General features: G+C 43.6%; 2 protein-coding genes across 2 annotated transcripts; one reads left to right on the top strand and one right to left on the bottom strand.

Annotated features, from left to right (window-relative positions):
- The first annotated feature begins 400 nt into the window (after positions 1 to 400).
- Positions 401 to 1,346, top strand: LOC117778091 (C-C motif chemokine 2-like). The gene is made up of 3 exons (XM_034613344.1): positions 401 to 570; positions 689 to 797; positions 1,002 to 1,346. The coding sequence occupies exons 1-3, from the start codon at positions 504 to 506 to the stop codon at positions 1,135 to 1,137; spliced, it is 312 nt and encodes a 103-aa protein (XP_034469235.1). The 5' UTR covers positions 401 to 503; the 3' UTR covers positions 1,138 to 1,346.
- Positions 1,347 to 4,927: 3,581 nt separating this feature from the next.
- LOC117778089 (lymphotactin-like) lies at positions 4,928 to 6,402 on the bottom strand. Its single transcript, XM_034613342.1, has 4 exons — positions 6,224 to 6,402; positions 6,010 to 6,124; positions 5,292 to 5,624; positions 4,928 to 5,242 (listed from the first exon to the last, which is right to left on the bottom strand). Exons 1-4 carry the CDS (start codon positions 6,285 to 6,287, stop codon positions 5,152 to 5,154), a joined length of 603 nt encoding a protein of 200 aa, XP_034469233.1. The 5' UTR covers positions 6,288 to 6,402; the 3' UTR covers positions 4,928 to 5,151.
- Positions 6,403 to 17,930: the final 11,528 nt, after the last annotated feature.

Raw genomic sequence — 17,930 nt, 5'->3', positions numbered from 1 at the left:
AGGTCTTTGAAGATTCATTTGAGATGTTCAAATTGTCAGTGGACAGAACAGTTTCTACTTTAATGAGATCATTGGCTATTTTACTGACAAAACTGGTATGTGGGGGAAAGTGTCACTAAATATAAACTGATCCCTTTAAAATACCGTAAATCTAGTGAGACAGTAATATCAGCATTTCACTGACCATACAGATTAATCATCAAGTCACAGGTTATCGGAAATTACCACATTATTATTTGACTTGTAAATACTAGAGTAGGTGCAAAGCATATTCCCCCATAGTGGAAAATGCAATGACACATACAGACCACCACTTTCGAGTAGAGGGGTTAGGACCACTCCGCTGCAGGAGGAAATATGTTGTCTTCTTTCCAGGCGTGTGCACATCTGTGGGTGCAGCACACTTGAATGATATAAACTGGTGTGTGTACTGCGTCTGTGGGTTTATAAAGGGCTTGCAGAGCAAACTACACACCATATCTTTTCTTAGCCCGACAAACGCAATGACTCTTCTCAACTTTGTCTCACTTGTACTTGTAGCTACCATGGTGTCAACAGCCTCAGCTCAAGGTAAGGCCAATTTGCATGCTTTTATCAATGTGAATCTTTGTGCATTTTTTTCTAATATGGTTCAATGTTCTTTTTAATGTCCGATTATGATGAATTATTTTTTGTGTCATGTCCAAAGGTGGGATCGCAAGTTGTTATCGCAACGTTTCAAGCACTCAAATCCAACGAGACCTTCTGAAGAATTACTATGTACAAGAAAAGCCGGCGTGTGCTCGACAAATAGTTGTGTAAGTCAGCAAATCTATCCAGTGTTGGATTTGTGAGCATAGCTTGTCTTCACACAGTCCAAAAATGTTAAATGTAGAATATTTACATGCAGTTGTCTTTATTTCAGGGTTAGGGTTGAAAACGTTTTGAAACAATCACCTCCTCTCAAGAAATGTTACAACTTGTCACTGACTGGATGTTTTCTGTGATGTGATTTTCAATAGCTTCACCACGCTGAAAGGCAAAAGGATCTGCTCTGACCCCACCAATCTGTGGACACAGATGAGCATGGCCTACCTGGATGGAAAGAATTGGCACAGGCAGAATTTGACCTCACACGGCCGCCGCCGACGCCACTGAACCAGCGTCCACCCTCATGCTGAGGAAAAAGACCACTGAGTTATTGCAAAAAAGTAGTTGAATTAATTTGAATATAATACTATATTTGCTTTTCTATCTAATTTTAAATTCTATGATGTTAATCTGATCTTGATGTAAATATGTAAATAATTTGTGACATTGTTCATTGTACAATGATACTGACAATCATTAAAATAGTCAAAGTGCAATGGCTGTTTCTGTGGTTATGTGATGAAGAATAGATTACTGTGTAAGTGCGTATATGAAATAAATTGCAAAAAAAAAAATATCTCAGCATCTCAAAGCTCATTCTGGTCATCTCTTTATCTCATCTATGTACGTGCTTCATCCCCTTAAAAATAACAAAAACAAAGATAATCACCATGGCTACTCAGAAAAGAGAGAGAGATCCTTTCGTCGGAGAGGATCCAAATAGACTTAAAGGTCCAGTGTGTAAGATTTAGGTGAAAGGGATCTATTGGCAGAAATTGAATATAAAATAATCTTAGTGATGTTTTTTAGTAGTGGGTAATTACCCAAATTGTTGTAATCTTTACCCTAGAATCAGCCCTTTATATTTAAATACTTTATATTTACATCAGGAGCGGGTCGTCTCTACGAAGGCCGCCATGTTTTTTTGACAATAGTCCAAACTGGACAAACTAAACACCATTTTTGGAAAGGGCGGGTGAGGTGAGGGGTATTCAGCTGCAACATGAAACTTCACCACTAGATTTCACTAAATTCTACACACTGAACCTTTAAGTGGGGTTGTATGAAAAGGAGACAAGAGCCAGTGGAAGAAGTATTATGAGGCCTTAGCTAAGTGGGGATACCACACTGAGAAATAATCCTACACTGAAAGGCATCAGTAAAATGAACTTCAATTATTAAAAGTAAAAGTGACCACCAGAGTGTTGCACCATTCTATAATGTGTAATTAGGATTTCACTATGACAAGGAAAAGGTTATTTTAAATGAATTTAAAAGTATTTTGGTGAAGTTTAATGTATAAAAATGCATTGTATCGTATAAGTTCAAGGGGGTTTCTGACAATGGTATTGAATATAAGGGGGTTCTCACAAAATTGCTGTTGCCGCGGACTAAAGTAATCAGCCAGTCCCCATTATATCCCCTATATTCTAAACTTGGTATTGCGACTTTATCAGAGTGTTCTCATCTTAATCTATCTTTGTTCATTATTTCGCAGAATTATGCAAAAACTACTGAATAGAGTACCACAAAACTTGGTGGAAGGATGTGGTATGGGTCAGGGAAGAACCCATTAAATATGTGGCTATGGATCTGTGGGCGGATCCGGGGTTTTTCTTTAACATGGAGAAAGGGCATTTTAAACATTTTCATTGTTTTGTCAGAGAATAATTCATTGAGCTTGATGATAAAATCTGGCATGTTTAGTGTTATATAATTATATTATATTTGTATAATGTGTTGTATAATAGTCTCACCGGATGTGAGGTCACTCACTGCAGAGCTTGTTCTCTAACCGCACACACAACCTTTTAATTCCACCCTCATTAAAGCCACTAAATAGAAACGAAAGGTACACTCTCTAGACCACGGCTGAGTCATTCATAGTGTAGTCAGTTACATGTGTTTCACCTCTGCTAATGGCCTCCATGTTCCACCTCCCCTCACTGCGATGGCGTGAGGGGAGGCATGGTGGGCTCCAGGCTAGAGAGTGGAAGTTTTTGGGGCTTTCAGGTCACATGTTTCCATCATTTGTTGGCGCTAAAAAAAGGTGCTAACATTTTGTGGTTTGACAGTACAGCTTGGTCTCAGTGAGCTACAGCTGGAGAAGGCGTGACGGTGGAGTGTTTGAGGTTGATGCAACGTTTGCTTGAACCACAGTGTAATGGGTTTTCCCCACTGCTTGCCTAGACCTTGGAGGCACACCATTGCTTCTTGTGTGACTGAACTGTACTTTAAGTACTCATGGAATATTTAACAAAAGGTGATTAATATATTAATAGATATTTGTAATTATATAAGAAAAAGATCATTTTATTTTATGTCAGGTTGCCTTGTAAGAACTGGCTAATGACAATAGATACAAATGAGTTTATACAGCCAACTCTGGCTTATTTACAATATTTTGTCTCTTGAATAATGAGCACTGTCTCTCAAATAACTGAGTAAATTGTGTCAAATAAAAGTGTCAAATATTCTGTCAAATAAAGTGTCATGATAGTGACATTGTTTTACCACTATTTTAAAGTACACAATGATGAGTATAGTACATGAACCTACATGAACATGAATAATTCATACAATCCATGGGAAACTTGTGGTGTGGGAGTATGAGGAGTAATCATTACTTTCATTTTGTGTGTGTGTGTGTGTGTGTGTGTGTGTGTGTGTGTGTGTGTGTGTGTGTGCGTATGTGTGTCCCAGTGATATGTTCAGTCAGATGTGTGGAGTTGAGAGAGGGGGGCGTGAGATTTATTGTCCTGAAGCTAAGAGCAGATCTCCAGTGCACACATACATACATCTCCCTACGTGCCACTTCCTGTCTGTAAACATGCAGGTGTATGTCGGACCCTGACGTTGGTTTATTTGTAAGTCACAGTGGCTCCTCTAATTCATTTAATGTTGTAAAATCTTCCTTTAAAAAAGAGTATTTTGACTGTCAATTTCCTCCATTATCATTAGATTCTATTTAGATGAAACGATGCTGCGGAGATTGTTTGCTCATTTGAAAGGGTCAGTTTCATTTCTTTAAGAGCAACAACCTCCATTAATCTTAAAGGTGAGTCTAAAGCAGCACTAATTAATTTCTTGGCAGCATGAGAGCATCCCAACAGGCTGTAAACACAACATTAACATATTATCTCCCAGTTAATATGCCAAAGAGGTGAGCAAAGGGCTTATGATTTAAACATCCACCAGACATGGAGCAACATTAGCATTCATTTGGAGTCATGTTTATGGCCACTTGATGAATGTACGCCTAATGTTAACTCTATTATGGTTCTGTTCTGGTTTCACCCGACTCCTGAGGGAATATGTGGTTCTTTAGCAAATAAAAGCTCCACTATGTTGGAGATACAGACATGAGAGCAGTGAGAGTGATGCAAACTAAAACATTGAGCTAAAAGAAGATAAAACGGTCACTTTATGTTGAAGGGAACTACATAACTACCTTTCGCCAACACATGATATTTTTTTCTGTTCTTTAAATAAATCTATTGATTGTTATGTCAGTAGTCTTATATTGTGCATCACTTGGTTCCCCCACACTCGTATTTGACAGTCCTGTAATGTTACATGGTCAGTGACGCATAACTGAGCGATTTTCTCAGAAGAGAGGACACAGTTCTACTAACTCTCTTCTGCCGAATTAGCCACAAACACACACATGCTGATGCTCGATCAAACACCACAGGATGTGCTGGTGGTACGGCAGATGCTCTGTTTCAGAGAGAACCACACACTGAAACACAGGGGCATTAATATAACACGCACAAAATATCCCACGCATCCCTCAATACATCACTACTCAACTTTGAAAGTGTAATAGATATTTTTTTTGTTTTGGCTGAAAATGTTATCTTCATCTTCCACCAGTAAAAAGTAGATTGATTGATCGAGACGGACAGACGGACGGACGGACGGACAGACGGACGGATAGATAGCAGGGATAGCAGGCCTTTGTGTTAGTTTCTGTTTAGCTGGACATCTTTATGAGTTTCCTTCCTGTACACTAAAAACAATTTGTTCCATATTGACGCCAATTTAGAGTCAGATTATGTTCCATTAACACAACAAACCATTTGCTCAGAAAGACTTTATTGGTAAGTGACAGTGGAAAATACTTTGACGAACATACGCACACGTTTACATAAGGTACGGTCAATACAAACTTAAGATAGGATAAGATAAAACATTATTAATCCACACACCTGGGAAATACAGTGAAATTGGTGTGGGGTTGGCCTCTGGAATCGAACTAGAGACCAGAGTCTTGACATCATAGCTACATATTCTGGATGTTTAATCATGATAACAATACATTTCAGTTCTCTTTGCTGTTAATGTTACAAAGCAGGTTTGAAAGACGCCATCAGACACCTTTCCTCTGCCACCTCCTCACTCTTCTGAACTTTTTCCTCAGCCGCTGCCTCCTCACTCTTCTGAACGTTTTCCTCAGCCGCCGCCTCCTTCCTTTCCTGCCTTTCTTCACAGGTACTTTTTTTGTTGTAGTGGGGACTGTTGATGTGGAGTCACTTGTGGATGCCTGTGTATTCTGTTCCATCTCAAGCAACCCTTTTGCCTCCTCATCCACCTTCACCTTGGCTTTTTTTGTTGTAGTGGGGACTGTTGATGTGGAGTCACTTGTGGATGCCTGTGCATTCTGTTCCATCTCAAGCAACCCTTTTGCCTCCTCATCCACCTTCACCTTGGCTTTTTTTGCCCAATCGCTCTCGGGGTCGGAGCAAATTCTAGTTCCAAGCATCGTCTCGAACCTGCAAATGATTGTGTGAGATGTTAATGCAGTTGTATGGCTTTATTCATGTTGATTTTAATTAAATACTAACTTATAATTTATTTGAAAGTTCAACAAAAAAATATGTTTTCTGTACGCACTCACAGTCCGTGTTGTTCTGGATAATGCACAGTAAGCTGTTTTCGAAGGGACTATTTTCCATTAGAAAGTAGATACAATGAACTGCGGACCATTTTGAGATTATCCAGAAAAACAGGGACACTTTCTAGCAAGTGATGTTGCTATTGCAATTTATAAATATAATCTATCAAATCTGAAAACCTGGAAACTTGGTATGAAAACCAAAACTGACTGCCCACATGTGTGTGTGTGTGTGTGTGTGTGTGTGTGTGTGAGACACTTACACTATAGCTGTGACAGGACAGACACCTTCAGACTGAATTGTGTAATTCTTAATTCTTTTTATATGGACTCTGGTGTTGGACACAAGAGGACAACAGCCGGACACGGGTACATGCACTGAGTGAGACACACATAGAGAAAGAAAGATTAGTTTCCCCCTGACAAACTTTCAGACCATTCACTCAATTACAGTTTAGAACCTTATTCTGTACTCACTTGCATGGACCGAGCTCATCCATGTGATGAAGCTGAGAATCGCCAACACCACGATGAGTCTCATCTTCGAAATGGCCCTGTGGCTTTGTCCTTCAGTGGCTGAGTGTATCGCTCAGCGTAAATATTCACAACCTGAATCACTCACAGAAAACGATGTCTTTGCTCTTATACACCACCAGCCCATCCGCCTCTCTCCCCCACCTCACTTCTAACCCGTCACCACTGAGGAAACTTCACGGTGGCCACACAGTGGGGATGAGTTTCAACTTTCACTATAGCTGAAGGTGAGTAACAGACCATTCAACCACAGTTCTGCCCACAATGCTCACTCAAACGTACAAACCCTCGAGGTGTTAGTAAGCCTATAGACAAACACACAGTAACTTGTCAGTTTCCTCCACACTCACTCTGAAAGCCACAAGCTGCCTCCAAACCTCTGTCTCTGACAGCATACAAGGTTTGGTACCTGAGAGATGAACTGAATTTTAGTAAATGTACATTTGTTCTGGGGAAATGTTTGTGGTTCATGAAGAATGATACATAACATATTCTTATAGACATATTCTTATCAAACATGTTTGTAGGTTTAACGCAAGATAATTCGGTAGCTAGCATATTCCTGATTATCTCACCAGCCACAGGAAACTGTGTTTGACAGTCCTACAAATAAGTTGTTTATTGTTATTTTAATTGAAATTTGCAGATATATATTGTGATGTCAACACTGGGGCGATCCATCTTGGTATTGGTGCTTTCAGAAATGCACTGTACTGCGGACATTTTCCTGAAATTATGTCCAAGTCAGTTGCTCTGGACATTCTATGGCACCTATTCTGCCAGCCCCCCAGGTAAAGTGTCCAGAAAATGTCTGAGTGAGCCCATGTGAGAATACAGCTGGAAAATGTCCAGAGAATTCATAGCGAGTGAGTGGGTGTGATGAAGTTTCTAACATGGGACGGATGCCAAAATGGAAGAATACAAATAGCTAAGGATAAAAAAGAGTTGCCATACACGTAGAAGACACAGACGCAGATCTCAATTTGGAAAAAAGGGATTCAAGGCTCTACCCTCCTCTGAATCGTCAGAACATTTTCCTGTTGTTGTGAACATGTCTGACCAGTGCAATCTCCTACTGCGTTCTTCATTTGTGAAAGGCAAATTCCGCAGAATCTCCGATCCAATTTTCCGGACATTCCCTGTCCCTCCCAAAACATACTATGGGATGTTTTTCTTTCACTGTGTGAACACGACATTAGCAGAGGTGTAATCAGCCAGAATAAGTGAAACCACCCCATGAGGGTGTGTATGACCTTTACTGAAAGAGATGGCAGATTTTGATGGTGATAAGACAGTTTCCGTTTTACACCACACTAGAATTTCCAAGTAAAAAGGATGAAAAAATGTATAATTAGAGTATGTTTACATTAGATTTATACAGTTGGTTAGGGGCACATGCCGAGGAAAGAGGAGCCAAGCATAGGGAATTCAGAAGGTTTAACACTGGACACACAAAGAAGCAGAGAGATAAGCAGAAGCACGATTGAAATGAAATAATTGAGAAAAGACAGACTCAACAGGTGTCGGGCAGTGCGGTGGTTAGCACTGTCAACTAACAGCAAGAGGATTCTCTCTGTAAAGAGTTAGCATTTTCAAGACAAGAGAGAAAGATGCAGGCGAAGGCTCATAATTATGCCAGCTCTACAATGACAGCAAGAAAATAGCACCTGATTGGCAATCCACCTGCTGTCAGTGTGGAAAATAAATGGTATCTTTATGCCCTTGACTCCCTCATTCAACAACAACAAATCCCAGATGTCCAGTCATTAACATCAGTGAAAGCCTGGCTGGTGTATTCCTTCACCAAGTACAAAAAACACACAGATACACAAACTGAAGAACATACACAAACCCTCAAAGGTATGCAGGCACACATATGCAAGCAAGCACACACATGACCTATGCCTGGACTAATGTGCTCGGCACGAACGCACCCACATTTGTCCACACCCAACATCCCAGTCTCATCATTTTCATCCCTGTGGCTTGTCGGAGGAGAAAATACCTCGGTGGATTATTCGTTCCTCTCTTATGCATTAGTTGTTGTCCTGGGCAGCAGCCAGGGCCGCTGGTCCGCTGACAGCGTGGCTGATTGGAATTAGTCTCCTGATAAAGCAAGAGAGTGGAACGTAGCGTCGCAGGAAATTACAATCAATACTGACTCTCATATCCTCATCCGACATTGACTGCAACTGGGAATGAGAAGCACATTGTCCAGCCTCTGCACGTGGACATGAGGACGTGCATAGGGACAGTTTTACGGCACACAGACTTTTACAGAACCCGTCCTCATTATTGCGCACAGAGAAAAGAAATGAGGAGAACCACGGCTGTGCCCCAAACCGCAGCTTTATAACCACGCTGTGTGCATTTACACCCACTCGTGCACAGGCCCTACATCATGCTTGTGCCCTCTGTGTCGTCTGTTACTTTAGAAATGGGGACAGACTGTGGCAGAGACGAGAGCTTCCTAAAACGAAACCCATTGGTGGTTGGTACACGACTCAAAGCAATCACACACACACACATATACACACACGCGCAAGCAAGCAGCCACGCGCGCCGCAATGTGATTGGCATATCACAAATGAGACCAGTAATTAAAGGAATGTCTCATCAGATGAATATATTTGGCCGTCTCTGTTTAATAAAGAATCAGATACAGACAGATCAAGGTTTAATTTAATCCTTTATCCAACACTGAGGAACTGTATTGATTCATTTGGGAAGATAAGGATATGTGATTCTGTCTTCTTCAGTTTTTTTTTGTAGAATTATAACCATCAGACAGTCTGATTAACTTTCTCCCTCTCCTTTCTTTCTGTGTACACATTCTGATAAGTTCATCTCCAATAAGGAAAAACAACTTCTATAAAGGCCAGGTATGCTGTTCAGAGAGCTATGTGTCTGGGCTTTGAGTCTGAAAGACGCTGGTGCCTGAGCGTGACGGGCCGAGCGTCTGTCTGGTGGACGGACTTTTGTAAAGAGCACTGCACTCCGGGGGGTCATTTTTAGAACTGGAGAGGTGTTGGGAAGAGCAGATGTTTTTGATATGTAACAGTGGAGCCATACAGGCCGATCAATACACCGACCTTTCTCAGATAGATTGCATGATGTTCTGCCAGGCCCCCAGCACCATGCACCCACCAGAGGTCCATCCAACATCAACACAGCCGTGTGGGCTGTATGGCCAGCTCTCTTTTACGTTACCTGGGGGCTTTCATTGTGCTGTGCTCGTTTTATCTCTCTCTTTGTGTCACACACGCAGAGACACACTGCTTATGCAAACCTGTGAAAACAGATACGCTTAAATGAATCCAGTGAGAGGTGATCCTCAACAAATGAGGGTCTCTGACCTGTTCCCCAGGGCCTCTATAGATAGATCTTGTATATTTCTGTTCAATACCAGGAGATGAACAGAAATCCCTCTTGGAGTTGAGAAATGTCATTTGCTTTCCAATTAATACTTCAATTAACTAAGTCATTTCCAATTCATTTCCTGAAACCGGTGGAGTTGAAATGAAGCTGACCTCCTGGCCCTGTATCAACCGCTTTGCTATTGACCCCTTCGTAAAAATCCTCAATTGTGGATCAACCGTCCATTTAGGAGAGGCGTCAATAATCGACTTTAAAACGTGGGCCGTATTACCATAGACATTAGCATAGACATTGCTCTCATGGCTCTGGGGTGATTTGAATGTCTGTGAGAGGGAGTGACCCGCCCCGTGCCTCCGGCTCACGGTCCACAGGCCGCAGAAGCGCGTGAAGTCTAATCAATAAGCGCTTTAATTATAGCGGCTCTCCGCCTGCAGTTCTTCACGGTTGGGAGACGCACAGTGCCACAGCTGATCCAGCACGATCATTTCAGATGGAGTTGGTTTTCACCGCCTCAGTAATCTGTCTCTTTTGGCCAATGCTATTATAGACAGCAAATTGTCCACCCCTCTCCTTAGATTTGGTAAAATGGGCTGATTAGTTGGGAGGCGGGGGTCATTTTTTTTCTATTCCGTTACTGCTTTGTGTTGCTCGTGTGGACTGGACTTACTTTCTCAAGCAAAAAGTCCCACAGTCGTAATTGTGAAATCAAGTTCGTCACAGTTCATTTACCTTAAAGTGTATTTCAAAAGCTGAAAATATGAAAAACTGCATATTAAAACCATAGAATTGTGAAGCCTACAATGGCCTGTATCAGAAATGTTAGGCCCCCATCACAAAAATGAGAATGAAAACAGAAACAAAAGAGTCTTTATTGGAGCTGCTCCACTGAAAAGTCTTGAGACAGTCAGACTCCACAATGGTTATGTTCTTTTTTTTATTCCACCAAAGCGTCACTTCTTTTCAATAAATGATTTACACACACTCAAAATCTGCTGCTCCGGACTTTGCGAGCCCTTATGCTGCTCGTGCACTAGATGGCGTACTTCCCCTGTAGTGAGTGAAGGGGGAAGCCTGCGCTTGACAAGCTCTGAGAGAGTCATCCAAATTTAGCCCAGTAGTCTGGAGTGGCAAAAATACAACCACTGCATCCCCCAGGCTATAGCTGACATTATTCTGCTCTTCATGGTAATATAGTAAGTTGTGAGGCTAAAGAGATAAAATGTCAGCTGTCCTTGAATAATTTAGGTTTCCCATTCTAGACACTACATCGCTTGAACGTGGGCTGCTAGTTTGATCTTGTGGGTCTTTTTGAGAGCAAGTGACAGTTTTTTGTCTTTCACTGGCGGTGGAATCTCACACGAGGATGGGCCAGAAGGACATTTTTACGAAGACGTTCAAAGAGGATGTTTCCCTTTTACTCCTCATCTCTCCATCTCTCTTATAATTTGTCTGCTTTGATCATGCAGTCCGTTCAGTCCATCTCACCCTGTTGCTTCTTGTCACATGTCCCATGATTGCCCTTTTCATCCGCACCACTACCCCCACCTCTTTGTCATTAGGCCCACGTAGACCCCCCACTCTTTGAAACTTTCTTCCTTCTCCCCCCTGTGACACCCTGCTTTTCGTTTCTCTACTGGGTTAAGCAGGGTCATATCAAAGCCCTAATCCCTAAATGTGTGTGTTTGAGTGTGTGTGTGTGTGTGTGTGCATGAGAAAAGAATGGCCTCCCCTGCTTGAGCTAGATTATTCAAAGTTCCTGACCTCTGGGTGGTGAGAGGGGCCCGTGTTTGGAAACACAGGCACTTGTCTTTGTCTCCCGAGCCCAGCGGGGGAGCTCGACGAGGGGCCTCTCTTGTCAGGCGAGTCCACGGCTGCACTCGGCCTGCTCTGGGCTTGCGCGTCCGTCCTCTGATCCTCGCCACCACCATCTTAATATTAATATGTCGTGAATAAGCAGACAGCTGGTTGGGCAGGCAAGTGCTCCCTGGATGCACACACTCAAACGCACACATCTACACACACACACACACAAACAAACACACTAGCACAGGATGAGTTTGGCCTGCGAGAAAAAACATTGATTCTGAGCCCCCTCACTGTGAGTCAATCTGCCCCCAATAGACATTCAAGTGTATCTGCTTGATCTGATGTTTCCCGATAAGAGAGATTCCTCCCAGGGTGTGTATATGTGTGTGTGTGAGAGTGTGTGTAAGAGATATTGATTCTAGTCTGACATGGCACGATAGATCCCGGGCAGCTGCTAAGAGTTTAAATGAGGCCTATAACATATCATTAAAGCTCATGATAATGTCAAAGGAGACTTCGGAGAAGCGTCTTTCGACCTAAAGAGTGTGTGTTGCATTGCTGGTTGTTTTCTCTCCTGGCTGCTTGCCCTCTAACTGTAAAAACATCCATATAAAGGTCAGAGGTCGCAGGGCCAGAGGTAAGGAAGCCCTGCTATAATTGAAGACTACCTGATCGATCACCCTCCATTTGATCGGGGTACAGTGGAGTCGACCTTATGGCTGCAGAGGTCCAGCTCTCTCTGAACTCGCCTACATTTAACTACACATCAGCACATGTAAACAGGAGAAACCTGCTGACAAATGAATGGACAGGGGTGAAAACATAACCTCTTTGGCGGACGTAATAAGTGAGACAGAGAGAGGGAGAGAGGATGACACACATACAGATGACCAGTAACCTCAGAAGTTCCATTTGAAAAAAACAACAAGAGAGTCGGTGATTATTATAGCACAGGAAATCTTCTATAACCTTCAGATGCTAGATGATATTTCTCTATTGATGCAGCATGTCAGCACTGAAGAGAATCAACTTAACCTCTCACACACAACTCTATGTGACCATTGGAAATCCAGAGAAAAGATTCAAGGCCACGAAAGTACCGCCACCACTGAGCTGAAAGTCCCATACGGGGCATGATTTTACACACACACACACACGCACACTCACGTACGCACGCACGCACACACACACACAGGTTTGCGCAGCTATCCTTATTAAGATTGCATTGATTGCCTTCATTGAGGGCAGCCTAACCAAAACCTAATCACTAAGCTTAACTTTAACCATGACCAACTTATGCCTAACCCTAACCACAATTCAGACCATACCACTAACCTTAAAGCTGGGGTTGGTAATCCTGGACACGTGAACAAAAGCAAGCTACGCTTCGGAAAAAATGATACAGATGCATTCCACTCCCTCCAATCGTCCCTCTCGTCAAAGCTTCGGCCCCAAAACACATGAACGTGCACTATACCTGACAACTGCTAGAAGCAGACTTTTCCATGACTTGCTCGCTTACTTCTGGCTATCGTTGCTGCTTCAGCAGTGCATGTCTTCTCTGCTGAAGACTTGCCAAGTCATGCACAGTGAGAGCAGGGGCAGCCAATCATTTAATTCTGTCCATATGTGTATTATATTCCTGATGGCTATCGGGATGATTTCAACATATAAATTAAAAAGTGTTTCAGAGACGGCTTACCTACCCTGCCTTTAGTCAGGACCTAAGTAGTGACGTTTTGCCTCATAAGGACCGGGCTTTGGTCCTGACAAGGTTTGGGTTAGGCTGGAAAAAGTCCCAAAGAGGGAACAAAAATGAGTTCACACACACACACGCACACACGCTTCCAGATGGCGGAGGTGTGTGGTTCTGAGCGGCGTTACCACAGGTAATGTGATCACAGCGCAGACGGAATGATGTGTTTATATCATCCAGACTGAGACAGGATGGAGGGAGAGTGGAGAGGAGGAGAAGGAGGTGAAGGCAAACAGGACGTTGGAGGGAGAAGCAGACGAGACGAGGTGAGAGGGTGTAAAAGGATCAGAGAAATGCATACAACAAGGTGGGGGGGACGAGAAAGAGTGAAAATGGATGACAAATGATGGGAAAGAAAGGAGAAGACAGAAGAGGAGGGAGAATGCCTGTCAATCAGATTATGAACCAATCATTTGACAGAGAATTGCTTTGACCTGAAACCTGGCGGATCACATTCGCTGCTGCACACATACACACACACTCGCAGATGCACTCAGCATCGTTTCACAGTTGCATGGAGATAAATGTGTCTCACTGGCATCCAGTCTGGTGTTAAGTGCACGTATTAGGGCCTATCAGCATGTATGTGCTCCTTGTGTGTATGTGTGTGTGTGTGTGTCTGAGAGAGTAAGTAAGTGAATGAGTAATGAGTGAGTGATGGATGGATGATAATGCACATTTACTCTTTCTCACAAGGGCTCGAAGCGCTTAGATGTCTCGCCTGGCTCACATAGACACACTGGCACATACACTCGCACAAAATGATGTTCCATACAACAACTCTTCTCTTATTCACCGTATGAATGAATCTCTTCCTTGCTCCTCTCTCTCTCTTTATGTTTGCATTTCTATATCCCTTATCTACAACCTTTGCTTCTCTCTCCCTCTATCTGTCTCTCTCACCCCCGCTGTGTGTCTCATAGTAATGGAGCTAATTTGTTTAGCACACAAAGAGTGTCCGTCCATTAGCGCGGGCCTGTCCGTGCCGGGAGAGATGGTGACAAATCACACCGACATGCGGATCTGCTCTGTGCAAGTCATTTTGTCTGTGTGCGCGGAGGAAAGGTGGAAGAAGAATACACACTGAGGCTTTTTAAAAATGTTAACTTTGAATCCAATTATGTCATGTGAAAGGGTCTGTGCAGCCTTCAGCCACTTTGAGAGCAGTGTTTTCTCCTCCGCCAGACGCTGACAGACATTCACCGAGTCCACACCTGCCTTTCCCTCCAGTGAATGAAGCTGCCTTTGTGCTACCTGTAAATGGAGTCATTCTGTTTAGCCAACTGCTTTTGCTATTTGAAGCCCTGAAATAGAAAAAAAAATGTGGTTTGGTTTTCTTTTGTCATAGTTTAATTTATTTTACTTTAGAAAATGATTCATTTTGACTGAGCTATAATGTGGGATGAAAGACTTTCTCTCAGCGACAATCTTACTCCTCGACCCACGATGCAAAGTTCTGACCACTATTACACAAAGGATCAACGGTCTGTGAGGCAACAGCGACTGCAGGTCAGGATAAGACTCTCGGATGACAGCAGTAGTGTGCGATCCATATGACAGTGACGCCTAAATCCTTATTCAAATTCTCCTTGATCTGAGCCAGCCCATATAAAGCACTGAACAAGCAGGAAATGATTGAGCTCTGAGCTGGGCATCTCTCCGTCCTCGCTCTGCCAGCAGACTGTCACTGTTTGGGCAAACTCCAGTTACTCATGATGACTCCATTCTTCCCTTCATCCATCTACCCTTCTTTCTTTTAGCACTTTTTGATATGATGTGACATCGGCTGAATAAAATGACATAAATTCCCTGACTTTGCTCCCATTTGTCTCTACTTGCCTCAAGATGATTCATAAAGATATTTTCTTATTGTTGTTCACCTTGCCGCCGGTGAATCTGCATGCCTTCTCGTCATTGGCTATTGGGGAAGCTCCAGCAGGAATGTGATACAGGAAGACAAGGTCAGTTTTCATTGATTGTTAAATCACTCCTCTGTTTGAGAAGGACAGGACAGAGATGGTAAGACACTGACTGCTCTCCCCCAGCAGACTTACAGTAAATATCCTTCCGCTGGGCCCAGCTGTGCCAGACAACATTCACTTTGCCTACGAGTCAGCAGTTTGTCCAAATACATATATATATAGTATATGTGTGTGTGTGTGTGTGTGTTTGTGAGTGTGTTTATATTTTGGTTCCTACAAACCAGATGAGCAGACATTTTGGAACAGTGTGAGCATCTTCCTCTCTCAGCTTTTCTTTCTGTCAGTCTCTCTGTTTGTTTGTTTGTCTGCCTCTCTGTCTGCGTAGCTGGCGTCAGTCTCAAGGAGATCGCCCTTCACTTTCACACTCTTTTCTTTGTAGGTAGTGCTGGCAGACTTTCTTCTTTGAATAGCTGTGTTTATCCTCCCTTCTTCCTCCCTCCCTCCATCCCTCCATCTCCCCGGCTGAATGGTTGTCTGGACTGAGTTAAAGGGTTTTCGGGGGGCTCCAGAGACCTGATGTTGAGATATCTTTGCGAACGCTATCTATGAACTCATTGCATTTTAAGATTGGTGGCCACAGTAGAAAATCGTAGCCTCACTCTTCTTGGCTGCGTTGGCGCCCTGAGCTACACCACAAAATTAACAAGTACACGTGGGAAATCGAAGTATATGTATATGTGTAGAGAGGTCGGTTGTGTTTTTGCAGATGGTGGCCTTGGAGACTACGGGGTGGGGGGATGCTGAAGGGGCTCTCGGCCCGCGTATGCAACCGAGACAGGGAGACAGACGGGGGCAGGGAGGGCTTTGTGCACCAGCCCTTTCCCACACTCCCTTTCACCTTTTTTGTATGGCAGCACCGGGGCTCTCTGACATGACGAATCGCTCTGCCTGCTTAACTGAGACGATGGCAGTAAGGAAAGTGAGAGTGGAGGGGAATGATGTTTGAGTGTGTGTGTGTGTGTGTGTGTGCGTGTGTGCGTGTGCGTGTGCGTGTGTGTGTGTGTGTGTGTGTGTGTGTGTGTGTGTGTGTGTGCGTGCGTGTTTATCTTTTAATCTTCGGGCCTGAAACTGCCTCCGCTCCCGTCCTCTATCCTGCAACTCTGCTCGCCTGTCACCAGTCTGGAGCAGAGCAGTCGAGGCTTCAACACTTCCAGCGCTGGAAGGGCAGATTCCACAGCGGATGAGCCAAACGCAGGCACACACACTAACACACAATCACGCACATGCTCATATACACACTAATGCCTCTGCCCAAATGCCAGCACCAAGCTGTTGCCCATAAAGCCTTCAGCCTGTCACAATAGAGACATTACTACATGAGTGAGTGGCTTTGAATGGGGCTAAGGGTGTGTGTGTGTATTTAGAGTGTGGTGGCTTCGGGGGGTGTTCCTGGCAAGGCAGACGACCCTGTCATCACCTCTGCCCCTCGTCAAACAAGCAAACGGTGCATGTGCGCGACACAAAACACTTGCACACACTCCTGCTGCTCCGCCTGTTGCACTTATCCAAGTTTGTAACTGTCCTCTGTTTTCTCATAGGGAGGAGCTCCGAGTATATATATTCACTGTGGTTGTGTGTTTGTGAGGAAATAAGACAGAGAAGTATACTGTGGCTGGTTAGCAGACCGACACAGAGACTCGCTGACCTAGCCATAGGCCAAGCAGGGTGAGGGTTGGGAATGTAGAGGTCGAAAAGAGGAGGGGGAAGGAATGAAAGGGAGAGTCTTCTTAAAATGAGTGAAAGGCTATAGGAGGAGATCACTTCCAAGTGGAAATACATTTGTAAAGTAAAGTGAAGAGGGTGAACGGCGCAAAAATACAGCGGTAGATGCAGACAAAGTTATGCACACGAGGGCACCAGGAAACACATTTAAAATATTTGTTGTGGGCGACTGTAACTCAGCTCAGTCTTGTCGAGCCTTGAAATGTCTCTATGCAAAAGCAGTGTTTTACACCGACGAAATCACTCCTCCACAAGGCGTGCAGGATGTGTGTGTATGTGGGTTTGTGTGCTGGAGGGAGTGACAAGGGCTTAGGGGGCCATGTCATGCTGTCACTGCTGGAATGCATGACAGCAATGTTTTGTCGCCCGTACGGATGAATGCAGCGTCATGGCAGCAGAAGAAGGAGAGGAAGGGCTGAGGAGGAGGAGAGGAAAACAGACTAGTACTTTTACCCACCCCCCCAACACACACACACTGACACACACTCAATGAGGAAATTAGGTCATCCAAGTAAAGCCATTGCAGGGAACAAATCATCATCATAATTGGACCCTTAACAAATCTGTGGAGGTGGCTGCTTCACACAAATGCAAGAAGGAACACAAAAGCCGATACACACTTCTATCGCTGCACACATGGCCGGGAGGGGGCTAAAACAGAATTTCAGCATAAATCAGAGTCTTTTTGACAGTTTTATGGCTCTTTCAGGAGCTTCATTTGGGACAGAAGTGTGATAGAAGAGCGTTACCCGTGGTAAATATAATTGTGGTCACGATCTTTCCATAAATCATGGCGCGCGTTGCATCACAGTTGCCTGCTGCCTGCGGGGAAATAAAACCCCAGTGCTTCAGGTGACCTCTGGGATCTCTTTATCCCATTCTCTCAGGTGTGCTGGGCATCCACAGCAAGAAAAATACTGATTTAGATCCGAAAATGGGCTCTAATTTTACCCAATTTATATCCGGAACCAGTCAGCAGAATGTATAAGTAGGTGTTAGGATTAAA

This window comes from Hippoglossus hippoglossus, chromosome 17 (genome assembly GCF_009819705.1).
Source record: "Hippoglossus hippoglossus isolate fHipHip1 chromosome 17, fHipHip1.pri, whole genome shotgun sequence".
Lineage (NCBI taxonomy): Eukaryota > Metazoa > Chordata > Actinopteri > Pleuronectiformes > Pleuronectidae > Hippoglossus > Hippoglossus hippoglossus.
The sequence above is the reverse complement of the archived record's forward strand: the minus strand, read 5'-3'. Positions and strand labels throughout refer to the sequence as shown.